The sequence below is a fragment of the Canis lupus genome, chromosome 3, assembly GCF_011100685.1.
Source record: "Canis lupus familiaris isolate Mischka breed German Shepherd chromosome 3, alternate assembly UU_Cfam_GSD_1.0, whole genome shotgun sequence".
Taxonomy (NCBI): domain Eukaryota; kingdom Metazoa; phylum Chordata; class Mammalia; order Carnivora; family Canidae; genus Canis; species Canis lupus.
This window is the reverse complement of record NC_049224.1, coordinates 18,061,633-18,080,194: the sequence shown is the minus strand read 5'-3', so window position 1 is coordinate 18,080,194 and position 18,562 is coordinate 18,061,633. Positions and strand designations below refer to the sequence as shown.

Below are 18,562 nucleotides of genomic sequence, written 5' to 3'. Positions count from 1 at the left end.
AATAGGAAATGGGGATGGGTAATCTACAGAATTAGCAATTGCACCATAAATTTCTTTTAAAAATGTATAATTGGCATAATGTCTGTGATCATAATGCCATACTTAATAGTTTACATATTATAAACTATTTACATATTATAAACCATAGTGGCCCGAGGAGCAGGGAGCAGCTCCCACTCACCTGTGACCTGTCGCTGTGTGAGCACCTACACTTTATACACTGGGGTACTGGTGAGAGTCGGATAGTTCGGGCTCTGTGAGCCAGATCAGGAGCACGAGTGCCTGCAACTGCCTGTGGACGCAGACTAGCACCAGGCAACGGTGGAACCCTGGGGCGCCACAGTTCCGCCCACAATGGGGCCCCGTGTCATCACTGTGGTCGGCGGGGTCCAGTCAGCCCCTAGCCCTTCACCCTGAAGGCCAAGGGTGTGAGGGGAGTTCCTGTCACCACGCTGGATGGGAAGGTATGCAGGCACCTCCCACGTCCTTAGTTCCCACCCTCAGGCCCTCCAGGCCACCCACCCTTCTCAGGAGACTGGTGTCCCAGCTGTCCTCCCATCTCCAAGGGTTCACAGCATGGATTTTGCACTTAAGAACATTCGAGGGGCTCCTGGGTGGTTCAGTCGGTTAAACGTTGACTCGATTTTGGCTCAGGTCAGAATTTCGAGGTTGTGGTGTGGAGCCTCACATGGGGCCTGAGCCCAGAAAAAAAAAAAAAAAAAAAAAAAAAAGGAAGTTTTTTGGGGGGAAAAACTTCAGGAAGTTGAAAATGACATCTTTATAAGTTGTTTCCTTTCAGAAGAAAAGTACATTATCACCATATCAAAAGTGAAGTTTGAGTTTCATTGGGCCAGAAGGCAATAACAAACTTGGTCTGATCCTTTCACAAAAGTGCTCTTTCAGTTACCTTATCATAAGTGAAATGACCTGCCTCATAAAAAAAATCACTTTCCTTACAACCAGTTCCAAGAGGCCACTCCTTCCAATTAATAGGATGTCAAAAATATCTGTGCTTCCTTCCATAAAGTTACTATGTCCCTGGGTAACAATTTTTCCTATTTTTAAATCTATGCTTCTTGCTTATACCGCCCTTTTCTTATTCATCTTCCTGTGGCTACCATTTCTCATGCTAGCCCTCCTTCCTGGATCACAATTTCCCTCTCCACATCTCTCTCTGAACACAACCTCTCTCTGCCTGTCTCTCCTAGTTTCTTATTTCCACTTGTTCTTCATTCTCACTGTGACCTCCCTTCCCTTGACCCTGTGATGGGATAGTCCAAGAATATTCTCACTAGCTCTTTTGATTTCTTCACTGACTTGCCTCCCTCCTTAAGAAATTAGCCAATCACCAGTCCAGTCTATGCCACACACTTCTTTCCTGTTTATTAACTAATTGGTGCTGCTCTGTAATGGATACTAGTTTATTCTAACCGAGCCACCTCTGCTTCTCAAAAATCCTTCGGATTATCTCTCATTGATTCTTAAGTAATCTTTGAAACAGATTTCACTGTGCTTAACTTTGGTGCTTATTACATGCGAGTCTCACTCTCTCTTCAAAGTATGAAAACAACGTGATGTTATCTCACTCAGCTGTCCTTATTTTTATCTGATCATTTATCTGTGTTGTGTCCCTTCTTTGCCACTTTCCTGCCATTTTTAAGTAAGGCAGTAAATAACTCATTTTCTCTGAAGGCAACCCTCCCCATTGTGCCCTTCATCTGTTTTCCCTTTTCTTGGAACTTGCTTCATTAAATTTTCCACAGTTCAGTCTCTCTATCTCTCTCTCTCTCTCTCTCCCTCTACCCCCCCTTCTCCCCCCCCCCCCCCCCACATCTTTCCTCTTCATCTAAAAACAAGCATCACTTTTCACTGTCTGGAAAGAGCTTACTCATAATGCCATATCAAGTTACTTCCCTGCCTTTCTCCTTTACCAACCAACTTCTTTTTTGGGGGGAGGGTGTAGGTAGGGAGGGGCAGAGAATCTCAAGCAGGCTCATGGAAGCCCAGTGTGCAGCAGACACAGGGCTCGATCCCATGACCCTGAGATCATGACCAGAGCCAAAATCAAGAGTCGAACACTTACCCGACTGAGCCATCCAGGCGCCCCACCCACCAGCTTCTTGAAGAGTACTTCCTGTACCCTTCACCTTCTGTTCACTGCTAAGCCTCAACAGGATCTTGCTTCTTCTCTTTCATTCATTGCCTATAACCCTGGACACCAGATCTACTGACTTCTCTCCTAATGTCCTTATCCTTATACTCTTCTGCACAGATCAGTACTGGTAACTGCTCTTCACTGAATAGTCCCATCTCCCTTGGTTTTTATGATACTTTTTTTTCCCCTGCTAAATCCCAGACCATGCTTCATTCTTCTTGTGACTCAAAACTCTGGAGTATATATCTTTTCCAGGGATTGCCTTGGCCTTTTTTATTATCATAGTGGTAATTTTCAAATCTCTGGGCTCGAGCCCAACTTCTCTTCCTAACTTCTTCCCTGTCCTCTCCCTGAGAGTAATATCTTCTCCTCAAGTACATTTTCATCATCTTTGCTCTTCCGCCTGCCCCTACTCTTCTGATGTCTCTATTATTCTTTCTCCTCCTTCCTTTTCTTGCTCCTTTTAATCTCCTGATTTTCCTAACCTGAAGCCAATGTAACTTAACTCCACAGTCATAGATTTTTAGGTCAGTAATTGTCAGATCTGACTGATCCTCAAAATCAGACTTTCAGAAAGGTACCTGATGGCTCCATCAGTAGAGCATGTGACTCTTGAGCTTGGGGTTGTGAGTTCGAGCCCCACATTGGATGTAGGTCTACTTAAAAAAAGAAATCAGACTTTGAAAATTATGGTTTAATGAGAGGCCCCTGGGTGGCTCAGTTAGTTAAGCTTGTCCAACTCTTGATTTTGGCTCAAGTCATGATCTAGGATCATGAGATGGAGTCCCATGTCTGCCTCTGAGCTCAGTGGGGAGTCTGCTTGAGATTCTCTCTCTCCTTCTGCCAATCCCCACCCTCAGATGCATACATCTTTTTTTTTTTTTTTTTTAATTTATGATAGTCACACACAGAGAGCGGGGGCGGGGGGCGGGGGCGGGGCAGAGACACAGGCAGAGGGAGAAGCAGACTCCATGCACTGGGAGCCCGACGTGGGACTCGATCCCAGGTCTCCAGGATTGCGCCCTGGGCCAAAGACAGGCGCCAAACCGCTGCGCCACCCAGGGATCCCGCATGCATCTTTTTTTTTTAAGTTATGGTTTAATGAGTCTCCCTATAGACTTAGAATTAGAATCTTCAGTGATCAAGTCCTAATATCTGTATAATTTCAAGTTTCTCATTGTTTTCTGATTTGGGGGTGTGACTATAGAGTCTCTGTAACATTTTGTGTGCATCCCATTCTTTCCTTTGTAGGGGCTCTCATCTGCCCTTCCCTTGCCCAAGGCTCTCCTTATTTCCCACTTTGACCACAGCTGGAGTTGCCTAACCAGTGCCCTGGCTGCAGCATTCTCTTTGCCAAATGATTTACTTTCCTATGAGATGATGCTTGGTTTTGATAAGGCCACACCTCTTTCTCAGAAATTTTAAATGGCTTGCCTTTCCTATAAAATGATTTTGTATTGCTGTACCTAGCCCACAAGATGCCTTCCTGACCTAGCGCTACAAACGCTCTTTTCATTAAGCACCTTCATTGACCTTTAATTCCAATCAAAAGGACTAATTTACACTAATTTACGCCTATGCCTTTTTTGCCTCTTTTGCCGATACCAACTACCTTAATGTCAATATGTACATGCTCAGATAGAGCTCAGCTTCAAGTCTCAGCTGAAATTCCTTCTCCTCTCACAGGACTTGGTGATACTACCAAGGCGAGTAACTGTCTCTTTCCCTGGGTTTCTATTTAACTTTGTCTCTCTCTTCTAATACTTATCTTCTGCCTTTTATTATAGGGTGTGTGTGTGTGTGTGTGTAGTATTTGAAAGAATATCCATATGTGATTCATCCTCTTATCTGTCACATTTTACCTAATACATTTTGATACTTGCTAAAACATAATTCTTGAAAAACAAGCAATAGCCAAAATTTACATAAAACTATTGAGTGTTCTGCATTTCAACCATTATATCCTTACTGGATACAGAGAACCTTATTTGGGAGATACTAATATTACTCTCATTTTACAGATGAGGAACTTGTGTCCCAAAGCAGTGAAGTGACTTACCAAGGTCGCACAGCTAGTAAATGGCCTGCAAGTAATCAGACTCCAGAGTCCATGCTCGTACCTGCAATTCTATTTTTCTTAGGAATAAATCCCAGTCAACCTCAGTCAACCTCAGTGCATGCCTTTAAAAAAAAAAAAAATGTAATTTACCAGGGGCCCATATTCAAAACATCTTTTTCTTTTCATTGAATTTGACAGAAGCAAATTATAAAATTTATTATCAATAACCTTCAGGAAAGCAAATGATGTGATTCATAATTAGGATGCACCAACCTCCAGAAAGAAGTCGAAATTGGATTGTAGGGAAGGGCAATCGCTGAAGAGCAACTTAAAGCCCTATTGTACAGTTCTGTAAAGATAGTGTAAGTCAAAAAAAAAAAAAAAAAAAAAAAAAGATAGTGTAAGTCAGTGTGGTCATAAATTAATAAGTGATAGAAATGAACAATTTTTGATCCTTATACTCATTTAATTATACAGTTTCTAAGAAGTGTGGTGGTTTCTCTCTCCATCAGTTTCCCCCTTAATGTCAGTGTATTTGCAAATAAACACTCAATCTGTGGTTATATTAAAGCTGCTTTACCAACCTGGAAAAAAAATTGTTTTTTACAAATGTGTTTCACAAACAGTCTAACAAGATAAACTCCACCTGGTTTAAAAAAATAATAACAAATGAATAGAAACAAAAAATGTAGCAGGATCTGTCTAGTCTATTAAAGATGGAATCAAAATAATTTTTAAATAAAGATGGACTCAAATAGTAAAAATGGCTCCTTTTGGGAGCTTGGGAAGCACAGTAACCCAAAAAACGATATGGCTGCTCATTAGTCTTATCTACTAATGCCAAAACTGTGGTACCTAGAGTTAAATAAATTCCAATGCTCTCATTTGTTTTCTTTCCCTGAGGAAGATAAATTTAATTTTTTTAACTTTTTTATTTGTATGTAACACAAGGTTACAGTAGTTTCAGGTATAGTAATTAATAGTAATTCAGCAACTCTACACATTATGCTGTGCTTACCACAAGCAAAGCTCCCATCTGTCACCCCACAGCACTGTTACAGTATCATTGACTATATTCTCTGTGCTGTACCTTTAATTCCCATGACTTACTCATCTCGTAAATTGAAAGCCTGTACCTCCCACTTCTCTTCACCCGTATATATCCACATCTTCTTTATCCGATGCTCTCCCCCTTGGAAAAAGAAGTGGAAACATACAGCTTTAAGCCAAGGACAAAATTAAGTGGTAGCATCTATCTTACAGTTGCTACTAATATCAGACACCTGTAAATCAGTCTAACCATTAACAATTTAAATTCCAAATGAAAGACGAGAAAAAGAAAAAAAGCTGGAATTAAGGTCTCACAAATTTTAAGGTCTGTCTGCATATGACATTGACAACCAAATATGCAAAGATTTTAATGGTATACCAGTGGGTACGATTCACTTTGATCAAATTATTTTGATCACTAGTACATAAATATTGTCAGTATAGATATTACTGGTTTTTTGGACAGCATCCTTCTTTGTAAATGATACACATGGCATTCAATCTGGTGATTGCCCTTCTTTCTTAACACAATGGTCCCTCTTTTTTTCTCTGTAAGGGCTTGGTCCAAGGTTGTAATGAACAATAAGATATTAGTTTACTTCCATACGGATAAAACTCCCAGCCACACCTGTGGGTACTGTGCCAATGAACAATGATAAGCCTCTGTATAACACACACATCATACCACTTTATGTTCTGTTATTATTGTGCATTCCTGAAAACAGCCCTATATGTGGTTTTGGTGTTAGTTTTCTCAGTTTACAGATATAGCTATATAAACAGAGAGTAAGTAATATCCCTAATGCTTTTGTGAAATATATTACATTATTTCTAAAACCAGACAATGCCCTGATAATCTTACAGCTATAGGGAGAAAAGACGCAATTAAGCACAAAACAGAGAAGATCCAAAGGATTTAACTAAAGTAGACTTTTTAGAATAGTAATATAGTAAAAGAAATAAAAATAAAATAAAATTTTAAATTTGTGTTACAGTTTTGTAATATGATAGCCAGAGAACCGAATTAAAGGAAATAAATGTGAGGTCAGCTGGCATTTATCCAGAATGAGGGTCTACCAGAAAACAATTCTAGAACTGACATATTTAACACACTGTAAAAATATTTTCTTGAACACATCTTTAGTATTAATTTTTATGAGACATTGTGTCAGAATTGACTCAAGACTTCAGCGTTGAATTTGAGCCTGTTAAATCCTAATGACTGCTATGTGATGTCCTATCAAACCATCTATAAAACATAACTGGCTATTCATGGCCAAATACATAGTAACCTAATTTCCAAAAATTATGAGGCCAAATAGCAAGATTCAAAATATAGATGTAGGCAGGTTGAAAGATGCATTGTATATTTTCATAGTATTATAAAAGCTAAGTGTGTTGGAAATTGTTGTTAGGTGCCTGAGCATGCCTGGAGATGAGTGTTTTGAACTCTTTAACGGCTGAGTAACTGGTAATGTAGTTAGAAAACTAGGTTAAGCCAGTCCTTAGATGTTAGCTGGCTGGCCTCATGCTCGTTTAAAAGATCTCCTAAAAATTCTTGTCATAATGTCATTTTGTGAAATATTTATGAGGTGTGTTAAAAATTACTTATGTTGGCTGTGAACCCAATGATAATTCTTCCCATAGTTCCGAGACATTTTCCTCACAAGAAGAAAACATACCATTGAACCTTTTCCTTAAGTATCACAGACCTATTTTACTCCCCTCAGTAGGGTATTATCTAGCAACTTGGAAGGACATGGCTCAAATGGAATCACTCTAATAACAGTTTGTGCAAGGTCCATGTGGGTATGTCTCATCTAACTTGATTATTCTCCTTAGATTCAAAATTATAGTCTGCAAATTGAAAATTATATATAGCTTTTGCAAGGCGAGACCATAATTCTAGGCTTGTACTGTTTTTTTTTCATTCCCAATAAATCACACTCAAAGTGGGCCTGACACTGGACTGTCCTTTGGCGTCCAGGAAAGCCCTAAGTCAATTGTTGACCAAGTGCCACTTGCTGTTTAGGTTCTCTGCAGACCTTGAGATTCCTCTGAAAATTTGCTCACATTCCTCCTCTTTACACCTGGAAAGTAGACCCTGGGCCAGTATTGATTGACTCTCTTCTCTGCCTGCAGATCCAGTTTTTCACCTGTGCAGATCCTTCCAAATTAGGCTGGCTTCCTTCATATCTCAGTAAGGGTCAGGGTAAATCCCTGCCAGAAGGTGGTAGGTGGAGGCCTTCACTATCAGTTATGTTGACTGTACCCACTGTATGTCCAAGGTGTCCTGCAGGCTACTTGAATTACCTTCTAGAGTAGAAGTTTACAGTTGTGAGTCACAAGACATTGGTGAGACTCACTGGCAGCATTTTTAAGCAGGATGGGAAGGGCTAGAATAGAATAGAAAAGGGGAGGGGAGTGGGAGTGGATGGAAGACACTGAGAGGTCCAGTCTAAATCCACCGGTCAGGAAGTTTTCAGTGATGGTTTGGATATGGTGGAAATCACAGTCCACAGTCTGAAAGCAACCCTCCTCCAAGCGTGATCTTCAGACTACATCAGGTAAACGGAAGGGTTCTTTTTTTTTTTTTAAGATTTTATTTATTCGTTCATGAGAGACACACACAGAGAGAGAGAGAGAGGCAGAGAGACAGGCAGAGGGAGAAGCAGGCTCCATGCAAGGAGCCTGATGCAGGACTTGATCCCGGGACTCCAGGATTATGCCCTGGGCCAAAGGCAGACGCCAAACCACTGAGCCACCCAGGGATCCCAACAGAAGGGTTCTTTAGCTGAATGGGTTTGGGAAATTCAGGTACAAAAAAGTTCAATGTGTTTTTTTCTTATGTGATTTTGGGACTCTTCAAATATGCAGGAAGGGGCTGTGTATAGCCATGCGCTATTTCCTGAACTTGACCAAAGTCATCATGGTCATGAGAATGAGGATGATAGTAGGTAAAGCTTACTGAACATGTGCTTTGTGCCAAGCTCTGTGACAACAGCCTTACGTGTATGCTTTCTCCCCCACATTCCCCATGTGGTGCCGCATTTGAGGGGAAGGGAGGCATGGGGTTCAATCTATGGGACTGGTGGTACTAGTTGTACTCAGAAGGAAGAGAAAGTCTGAGAAGAAGGATACTAAATTCAGCTTTGGATGAACTTAGCTGAGATGTGTTAGGGATCTCCAGGCCTGGAGTTCCAGAGCTCAGGAGAGATGGAGGTGCACATTTGGAAATTGTCCCAAATCACTCATCGAAAGAAAGTGACTGTGGAGATTTTAAATGTAGTCAGGATGGCAAACGGAACTGAAGAACCTGGTGGGGAGTGGAGAGCAGAGATGTATAGTCTAGCCTGCTGGAACAAACATCTGAGAACTCTTAAAGCCCATCAGGAGAACAGGGAACCTATCCTAAGTCCTGTGGCTCCTATCCCCAGATACAGTTGTAAATGTTTGTAGATTCCTTATCTCCTCTACCCATAGCATCCTAATGCTGATTTGGCAGTTCTGTGAAATCTGTGTCCTGTTGTGTTCTTCTATGACTTGAGGTTTATTTGCTGAGAACGCTGGTGGGTGACCATGCATTGTGGGGTCAGTGTTAACTCTTGTTAAGAAAAGCTTAAGAACACAATTAATGTGTTCTCACCAAGAAATGGATCAGATCAGCGAAACTTCTCTGCCTCCAAGTATCTTTTAATTTCAGAGTAAAGGCCCATAATTTAGAAATAAAACCTTTTGATATCTTTTTTTCAATTACCTTTTTTTCCTCACTTAAAAATAATGCATGCCTGTTGTTGGAAATAGCCTCATAAATATCTCAAATCTACACATTATTTCACAGCTGTGTTCCTTGTTTTACATTGATGAGTTTGTTTTAGTAGCACATCCAAATTGTTAGAATCAGAAGGTCAGTGAGGTAAAATTAAAACAAGTACTTTAGAAGATTGTAAACACAGAATAAATTTCAGCCTCATGTAAATGAGGTGTGATTTCCATAATAAAGCCATTATTGTTGTCACTGGTGCATAGCAATAAAGTCAGGGCTGCAATTACAAAGAGAAGAGATAATACAGCACCATACTTTCTTTAAAAATGGCAATTAAATTCATTGAAATCATATTTTCCACTAAAAAATAAAGAGATTTTATGTATTCTCACTGGAATCTACAAAATCCCATAAGTAGACTTCTTAATGATAGTTGTACTAAATGACACATCCACTTGCTGATTTTTTCCTTTCCACAAGTTAATTTCTTTTACTAAAACCTTTTCAGACTACTTTGTTTTTCACATTAATGACTCCTTGCTAATTTAAGTATCTAAATTGAGTACTTGGAGGATTTGATTTTTTTTTCTCCCTGTCAAAAACCTCCATCTTAACACAAGTCTGCCTTTTTTGGCATAGCCTTTTAAAAAAATTTTTTTTTGTAGTAAAATATACATAACACAAAATTAACCATTTCAACCATTTTCAAGTATACAATTCAGTGGCAAAAAATGCATTCACAATGTTGTGCAACCATCACCACTGTCCATTGCCAGAAGCTTTTCATCAACTCAAACGTAAACTCTATGTCCAAAAAACAAAATTCCTATTCCCCATTTCTTCTAGCCCCTGGTGACCTCTCTTCTCCTTTCAGTCTGTTTTAGGCACCTTGTATAAGTGTCATGTAATATCTGTCCTTTTGTGTCTGGCTCATTTTACTTAACACGATGTTTTCAAACATTCATCAATGTTACAGCACATGTCAGAATTTCATTCCTTTTTAAGGCTGAGTAATATTCCATCATATGTATATGCAATAGCAAGCATTTTCATTGCAAACATTTTCACCAAATAACTAATAGACCAGAAGGCAATTTGGCCATAAAATATAAAGTCAAGAAAAATAAAACAGGATTCATTGAAAAAGAGATAATGAAATATGAAAAATGAATAACAAAATTAAAGACTTTATTGTGAAATACAGAATACTTGAATTTATTTATTTTTATCTATCTATCTATCTATCTATCAACAGACTCCATGTCCAGCATGAGGCTTAAACTCATGACACCGACATCAAGAGTTACATGCTCTACCAACTAAGCCAGACAGGCACCTCTGCATACATTTAAATGAGTGTAGATTCACTGTACAGATAACAGGCTTTATTTTGTGGCGTGCATTTGTTTTCCAAGCCTTTCTTTCATAGTATTATGCTCTTGTTGGTTTATTGATTCATCATCTTGTTCAGCATCACCCTTTTACTTGTTTCACTAAAATTTCTTCTTTCATTAACAGAGTTATTGGTTTCCAAATACTAGGATGCATATTTGTAACTGAGCTTTGAAGTGCGTTGTGAAAGCCTTCTACACTGTTGGTTGTTCTTGGCATATTGTCACATGTTCGTTGACAGACGTTCCAAAGTTCTGTGGGAAATGTGGGTTCAAAACTCTGCCAGTGTATAGACCATTCTGAGGGCCAAGATTTGTATAAAATGGAAGTACTATGTCAGTGGAGAAATGAACCCAACCGTCAACCAGTTATCTCTTTGTTTTTTTAGGCCAAAATTGCTTAATGGCCAGTCAGTTGCTTAGCTAAACTGTTTGCCCCAAAAATGCTTGCAGCAAAAATGTTTATGGTAAAAATACCTAGAACCATTGAAATTCTTTTTTCTAACTAATTCACCTCTAATCATAAGTTTCTAACATTGCCAGTTATAAATGCCTGCTTTAGTAAGCATTGACTTATACATACAACAGAAAAGTTATGACTAGTTCACCAAATATGAAATGTCAGCTTGTGAAGTATGAAACTGAAATGATTTTCATTAAGTGCGGCATTAATTTTCAGTTTGCCATGTGGAATTTACAGTAGCTGTTAAACAGCAACATGCGCCTCCCACTTCATCACCATCCCCCATTCCCAATAGCCCTTCTCCTGTGGCCAGTTACTGTACACCCTAAAGAGGATGAAGGTACCTCCTCAGAGGTGGTTAGCCATAAAGCTGATGAAATTTAAGTTTTAGGGCCTCTCCCTTGCATAGGCCCCTTCAAAGATTTTATACCTAATTTTTATGTTTTGGCAATTCTTATTTTTTAAGAAGCTTCTCCAAGTTTTATAAACTTCAGGTCCACAGAATCTGGATGTGCCTCTGGATATGTTTCTTCCTTCTGAAATCATGTCCTCATCATTGTTGCACTGCTGGAAAACCAGCCTGGGGTCTGTTGTTCAATATACTGAGTTATTTATGACTGACTTTCTTTCTTGCAGAGTTTCTGATCTGGGGTGCCAAGCTACCACACTTTTCTGTGGAGTTCCAGAGAAACATAGGCCATGGATGTTTCTAGTCAGTCCCAGTATGCTCTCTTGGCTCTCCCGCTGGGCTTTGTCAGCACACAGTACTTGTTTGGCTCTAGGCACTTCAGAGGAACAGGCAGGCCAAATTTTGAAAATCGGGTTCCTAGTTGTTCATGCAAAATATGCATGTCCTTTTGTACTCTGCACAGAGCCATAAATAGAATTTTGTACTTACGCAGTGGGAACAAAGAATGCAATTGCCAGACTTGGTATCTAATCTTTAAAAAGTTTAATGAGCAAAGCATAGGAAGTTTCCTAAATATTAGGGTATCTTGTCATAAGTAAAAATGAGCCTCTGGCCCCTTATCAAATTGTGTGATTTCATTAAACAAAAATAAATTTTTATAAAATTTAAATAAATTTTAATATATTCTCTCCTGTCAGGCTGTAAAGCATTAATGACAAAGGAATTATTCATCTGTATAAACTGTGTTTATTATTCTTTATTCTTATTTTCTCTGTAACCTAGACCATTTTATATTTTTTATGAAGGGTATAGTTGGGAAGGTACCAGCATACTGCCCTTTTAAAGGCTTTTTTCTCCTCAAAAAAAGGAATGCTCAGGTTCCCTGTTCCTGCTCCCCTCCCTCATTCCCTTTCCTTCCTTTCTCTTCTAGTGTTTTTCCTTTCCCTTTCCTTCCCAAAGAATCCCATCCTAAAGCCCTCCTCATAGTTAGTATCCACAGAAAGGTGTTCAAGCAACAAGTGTAGGAACCCCTTCATTGTGAGGGGGGCATTTGTATGAGGTGTGGGTCATCTGTGCAAGGGAAGGAATGACGGCACCAGGATATATACTAAGAATAATGAGAAATAGATTTCTTAACAGAGAAGATATTTACAAAAATTAAAAGGAAGAAAATTGGAATTAACCCTGTGGTGTTGGATTGAAATTAGAAGTATTGGTACAAAAAAAAAAAAAAGTATTGGTATGACCTACTGAGGTTACTAGAAAGCTCTAGTACTCTAGTCATCTAGATGTAACTGTGTGTGTGTGTTCATATGTGTAACTCCATATATTGTCTAGCTCTGTCTGCTAAGAGGGCTTAGGGGCAGAAACACCCCAATAATAGTATACCTAGCACCCAATCTTGGTTTCTAAATACCATATTCCCCCCAAAAGAAACCAGAACTGGATTAGGGAAAATACAAGATGAGTGTAAAACATCTGGTCGGGCCAGAAATCAAGGAAGTACTTACAGAATGATGAGTACATCACAAAAGGCACAGAAGCAGTCTTGCAGGGGCTCCCATTAGTCAAATTTAGGATATTTGGGGCTTCGACATAATAATAATGGACAATAACCCATTAAATAAATTGAGAATCTATGAGACCATATTATAAAAATAAATAAATGAGTAAATCCAACATTCGATAGGAGAAAGGGTATTTATCCACACAAATACTTAGTAATCACAAAGGGAAACAGACTAATAACTTCATAGGGGAGAGCGTATACAGCCACTACCTTAATCAAACAACCTGAATGAGCAGCCTGAGTAATGGGACAAACTGAATTTTTGTGCTACCCAACAGAATGCTATAAAAAGAACCCAGCATCCCTTCTGTGATTTCTGCCAAACTTTATAATCTGAATCACAGGAAAACATCAGATGAACTCAAATTTAAGGACACGCTACCGGAAGAACTGGCTGGTAATCTTCAAAAGTGTCAGTCTTGAAAGCCAAGGACACACAGATGCAGGGTTTGGGATTAAAGCAGTCTGCAGAAGCATGTCAGCTGGACCTTCCTGCTACAAAGGAGATAATGGGAACAATGGACAAATCTTGAACGGGATCTGAGGATGGCAGTAATAGATCAGTGTTAATTTCCTGATTTGATGGCCCCATTGTGTTTTTTTAGGAGAATATCTTCGTAGAAAATATACATTAATGTATTCAGAGAGGAAGGGCACCTGGGTGGCACAGTCAGTTAAGCATTCGACTCTTGGTTTTGGTTCAGGTCATGATCTCATGGTCATGAGATCAAGCCCCATGTTGGGCTACATGCTTAGGAGTCTACTTGAGTTTCAGTCTCCCTCTCCCTTTGCCCCTCCCGTCTCTCTCAAATAAATAAATAAATCCTTTTTTTTTTTCTTAAAAAATTAAGTATTTAGACAGGAAAAAGAAAAAAAAAAAAAACAGAAATAAAGTATAGGGACACCTGGCTGGCTCAGTCAGAAGACAGTGCAACTCTCCATCTGGGGCTTCTGAGCTCTAGCCCCATATGGGGTGTAGAGATTACCAAAAATAATAATAATAATGAGGGCAGCCCAGGTGGCTCAGTGGTTTAGCACCGCCTTCAGCCCAGGGCGTGATCCTGGAGACCTGGTATAGAGTCCCACATAGGGCTCTCTGCATGGAGCCTGCTTCTACCTCTGCCTGTGTCTCTGCCTCTCTCTCTCTCTGTGTCTCTCATGAATAAATAAATAAAATATTTAAATAATAATGATGATGATGATGATGATAAATTTAGAAAGTGTTACTTTAAAAAATATATTTAAAAAATACAGTATTCAGAGGGTGATGTGGGATTCGGTTGGCAACTTTCAAGTGGTTCAGTAAGAAAAAAAACCTTTGTTGTCATACTGTACTGACAGCTCTTCTGTGAGTTTGAGATTGTTTCAAAATAAAATTTTTAAATTGCTAAAGTGGAGTTATTTAATTGTTCTGATTTCCAAAATGCATGTAGATTCCAGGCAGCAATTGATAATGTTGGGTATACATGGACCTTGAGGTCTGTACTAAGAGTTGTCGGTGGTCCACTCAGATGTCTTTCAACAGCTTGAAATATATTTATTTGCAGCTGCCATGATCTGACTTGCTTTCCTAATCTTATATAGCTTGCCATGTCAATGATAAAATCCCCCTTTTAAGGTTATTATTCTATAATGTACATCTCAAAGACAAATGGAAAGAAAGCGTAATGAAGTCGTTGGCCCCGAAGAAATCTGTCCTGAAAACTACTGAAATAAATTGCATGAGAAACAATGGGTAGAGAAAGCTTAGTGTTGACAATAGCCAACCTGTCACTTCATCTTTGCTCTAACATTAACTTTAAAGTTTGGTGTCTTGGGACACCTGGGTGGCTCAGTGGTTGAGTGTCTGCCTTTGGCTCAGGTCATGATCCCACGGTCCTGGGATTGAGCCCTACACCAGGCTACCCACCAGGAGCCTGCTTCTCCCTCTGCCTATGTCTCTGCCTCTCTGTGTCTCTCATGCATAAGTAAACAAAATCTTAAAAAATAATAATAAAGTTAGTGTCTTTTCTGTTAGTAAAAAAGAGATGAGAATATCCTTTTCCATGACACACAAACTGCTTTTTGCATCCTTTCTGCTTTAAAATTCGAGTCAGACTACACTAATTTCGGGAGCACATCGCTGCCTGCCTTTTTCTGGTGGAGAGCTCTTTCAAAGGGGATTTACCTGGGTTTGAAATGGGATTGCACCTCTGTAGTTGTTGACGGCACTTCCTGAACAGTCCAGCAGGTGGTAGTCTAGGAGAGGAACAGTTCTCATTCTTCCCCATCCCCCTCGCCTACCAGCAAAACAGAAAGAATGTAGACTCAGCAATGTGCCTTCTCTTCGCTGGCATAAGAATGGGATTTCCAAGGTTGTTCTTTCAAAATGGGTACTTAGGCATACAGAGTATCACAAAAAAAGACCCAATTTGCATCTGTGTGTATGTGTGACTATGCAGTATACCAAAGCTCAAAAAAAAAAAAAAAAAAAAAAACGTTTTGTTTTTTTTTTAATTTCTAGAAATTCCACTGGTTTTATATCTCTTTGGCCTGATTTCTGTGACATGGCTTTGGGGAGGCCTGCACATGGCTTACAGACACTTCTGGATGTTGGTCCTCTTTGTCATTTTCAACAGTCTGCAGGTAAGCTTACAATTTGGTTACTGATGGCACACGTGTATCCTAACGAACACGGGGCATGGAGTTTCAAAGTCAAGGAATCAGGTGTCTACACACAGATGAATTCTTAAATACAACGTCATGCCGCGTTGTAGAATAAAATGATGGGGGCAGCTAAATCTTTAATAACTGAAATATGGCTTCCAACTTGCTGATTGTACAGATAGGGAAGACATAAAATATTTACCCTCCTTTATTTAGATAACATCTGAGTAACTACAGAATCATATTTCTCTTTCAGCAAGATTGATGTTTGTAAACTTTTCAAATGGTAGCCATGGAGGACCTATGCACATACTTGAATGGTGGCTGAATCTAGAAGTTAGATCGATTGAGGAGTGAAATAGCAGTGTTCAAGCAGTCCACGCTCAAGTCTGCTTAGTGAAATGAAAGTGTTTTGGTTCACTGAAAAATGATTGACATCCTCTAAGTCTGGCAGTGCCCAGACTAAATTAGTTTTGTGAGCGTGCTTGGATAGCTAACTAGAAATTATATAACTGTAGCAAAAATTAAAGCTGACTTTTTTAGTGCTTTTGTTAAAATGGAAAAAAGTTGCACCCTGAAATTAACAAATGGAACAAATGAACTCATTTTCCTTATTTTCCAAAGTGAAAAGATCTGTCCAGACCAAAATAATTTCTTGAGTTTAGCAAAGATATCTCTAAACAGTCCTTATTTTGACCACCATCTCACAAGGAACACGTGTAGAAAAACCTATTAGGATTATAGCATACAACTAAAATAAGACTCAAAGCATATTTATTTCGATTTAATTTTGAGGAGACAGTTTATTCAGTGACACCATATCTTCCAGCAGGGTGCCTAATCAAATCATAAAATGGATTTAGGAAGGGCGAAAATACAAAGTAACTTGAAAGTGTGGCATCAAGTTGATACAAGTACATACACAGACATCTCGCTTATAACAATAGTGATAATCAAGTGCCTACTGCTGGCACATTGTGTTAGCACTACCAGTACCAGGATGAAGGTGACAGGCCTGCACCTCAAGAATGTGATGATTCAAGACACTAAAACGATTACCGGTAAGAATACACTCTGGCAGGTGCAAACAAAACATTTTAAGAGCTGAGTGAATGGCCTGTTTACTCCTGCCTGTGCTAGCATTTGAGATGAGCCCCAGAAGTGAGCCGCTCAGGTCAGAGACCCTGTCAGGTCACCTTTGAATCCCTAGGGCCTAGTGAAACTAACACCAGGATCCACACTGACAGATCCCGGATGTATTTTATTTGGTGGACACACAACAGTACACAGAAATTGCTTGCTATTTGTTACAGACTTTTAAAATTGAGAAATCTCACATAAAAACCCAAATTTCTGGCTTTCCTTTAATGACAGTACTTGCTTGACAGCAATTCTCAAGTCCTAAGTAGATGCTTCCCCCTTTAGATGGGGTGTGTGACCTTATTACACATGATAGACTGCATTCGTTCATTTCACCTGCTCGTAAGTTTGTGACACCTTTAATGGTGATTGAGTAAGTGATGAGTGTATGGTTAGAGATGGGTATTTCAGGCAGAGAAACAGCATTAGCCCGGGCAGCACAAAGGGAAAGTGATTCATCTTGCCGAGATTTAGCAAGGAGCTGGGGTGGGGGTGGGAAGAAGAAAGGCTTTGTAGTCAGGAAGGTAATGCTGGGCACAGAGGCGGACAAGGGAAGCTTGGCCTCCATGCCATGTTACTGTGCTTGGGATGGGATGTTACACTTCAGCTTTTAAGCAGTGGGAAGCCATCAAAGTTGGAGTTTTTGTTTGTTTTGTTCTGATTTTTTGTATTTTGTGAGTTTTTTAGTTTTTAATTTTTTTTAAGATTTTATTTATTTATTCATGAGGGATACAGAGAAAGAGAGAGGCAGAGACACAGGCAGAGGGAGAAGCAGGCTCCATGCAGGGAGCCAAATGTGGGACTCGATCCCAGGACTCTAAGATCATGCCCTGGGCTGAAGGCAGGTGCTCAACCGCTGAGCCACCCAGGTGTCCCTTAATTTTCTAAATTTTGACTGGAAGTGACACATTGTACTACTTGTTAGAAGGATAACTAGAAACAATTAGGAGGGTATTGAAATGTGGAACAGCTCCAGTTAGGTGAGCGACTATCATATTCCAATCTCTAACGCTCTGGCAACATATCTGCAAATAGAAAGTAGGTGGTAGGTTTGTAAATTGTAAAGGTAACCATTAATGAAATTTGGCTAGCCAGTAAAATGTAGGAATGTGGAGTATGAAAGAACAACATTATTTAGAAATGCCCAGCTTCGGGCACCTGAGTGCCTCAGTGAGTTAAGGGTCCTACTCTTAATTTTAGCTCAGGTCATGATCCCAGGGCTGTGGGATGGGATTCCCCACTGAGCATGGAGTCTGCTTGAGATTCTTTTCCCATCCCTCTCCCTCCCTCTCTGTTCCTCCCCCTTGCTCACGCATGTCCTTGCTCACGCATGTGTTTGCTCACTCTCTCTCTCAAATAGTTAATAAATAAATAAAATCAGAAAGAAAGAAAGAAAGAAAGAAAGAAAGAAAGAAAGAAAGAAAGAAAGAAAGAAAAGGAAGGAAGGAAGTGAAGAGTAAGAGAGAGAGGAAGACCGGAAGAAAGGAAGAGAGACACTCCCTCCCTACTCCTCACGAACCCTAAGAAAAAAAAAAGAAAAGAAAGAAAAGAGAAAGAAAAGAAAAGAGAAAGAGAAAATGCCTGGCTCAGGTGAATGGCCAAGCACCAACAACTTTAGTCAACATGAAGATCACATCCAGTGCAGGGTTCTAGGAAATCTGCACTGAGCTTGGTGAGTTGGTAAGATGTGGAAGACAGTGGTAAAGCTACTAATATTTCAGTAACTAGGTATTGGGAGAGGGCTAGTGAAAGTGATTATTAATGAAAGGGAACCAGGTTAGAAGAGTTTGGAGTTGCAGATAGAAAAGAAAGCTTCAAAAGAAGACAATATTAACTCTGTCAAGTGTAGCAGAGAAGGTAAATAGGATGAAAGCTGAGGGCAGTGTGGTCCAGTGTAGTGCTCCCCATCTGGT

The 18,562-nt window shown here is 39.6% G+C and overlaps 1 protein-coding gene and 1 long non-coding RNA gene across 13 annotated transcripts in view; one reads left to right on the top strand and one right to left on the bottom strand.

Annotated features, from left to right (window-relative positions):
- Positions 1 to 396, bottom strand: part of LOC102152204 — a 99,305-nt gene extending 98,909 nt beyond the window's left edge. For 7 of the 12 annotated variants that reach the window (XR_005356721.1, XR_005356722.1, XR_005356727.1 and 4 more), the window contains exon 1: positions 182 to 380. This is a non-coding gene — a long non-coding RNA (uncharacterized LOC102152204). Of the gene's footprint in view, positions 1 to 181 lie in introns of all 12 variants that reach the window. The other 5 variants (XR_005356730.1, XR_005356729.1, XR_005356728.1 and 2 more) reach the window with 4 other exon arrangements.
- The window catches only part of ADGRV1 (adhesion G protein-coupled receptor V1), a 518,581-nt gene that overhangs the window by 438,595 nt on the left and 61,424 nt on the right, over positions 1 to 18,562 (top strand). The window contains exon 87 of the mRNA XM_038532347.1: positions 15,367 to 15,488. Coding sequence (XP_038388275.1) covers positions 15,367 to 15,488 — 122 coding nt within the window. The remainder of the gene's footprint in view (positions 1 to 15,366; positions 15,489 to 18,562) is intronic.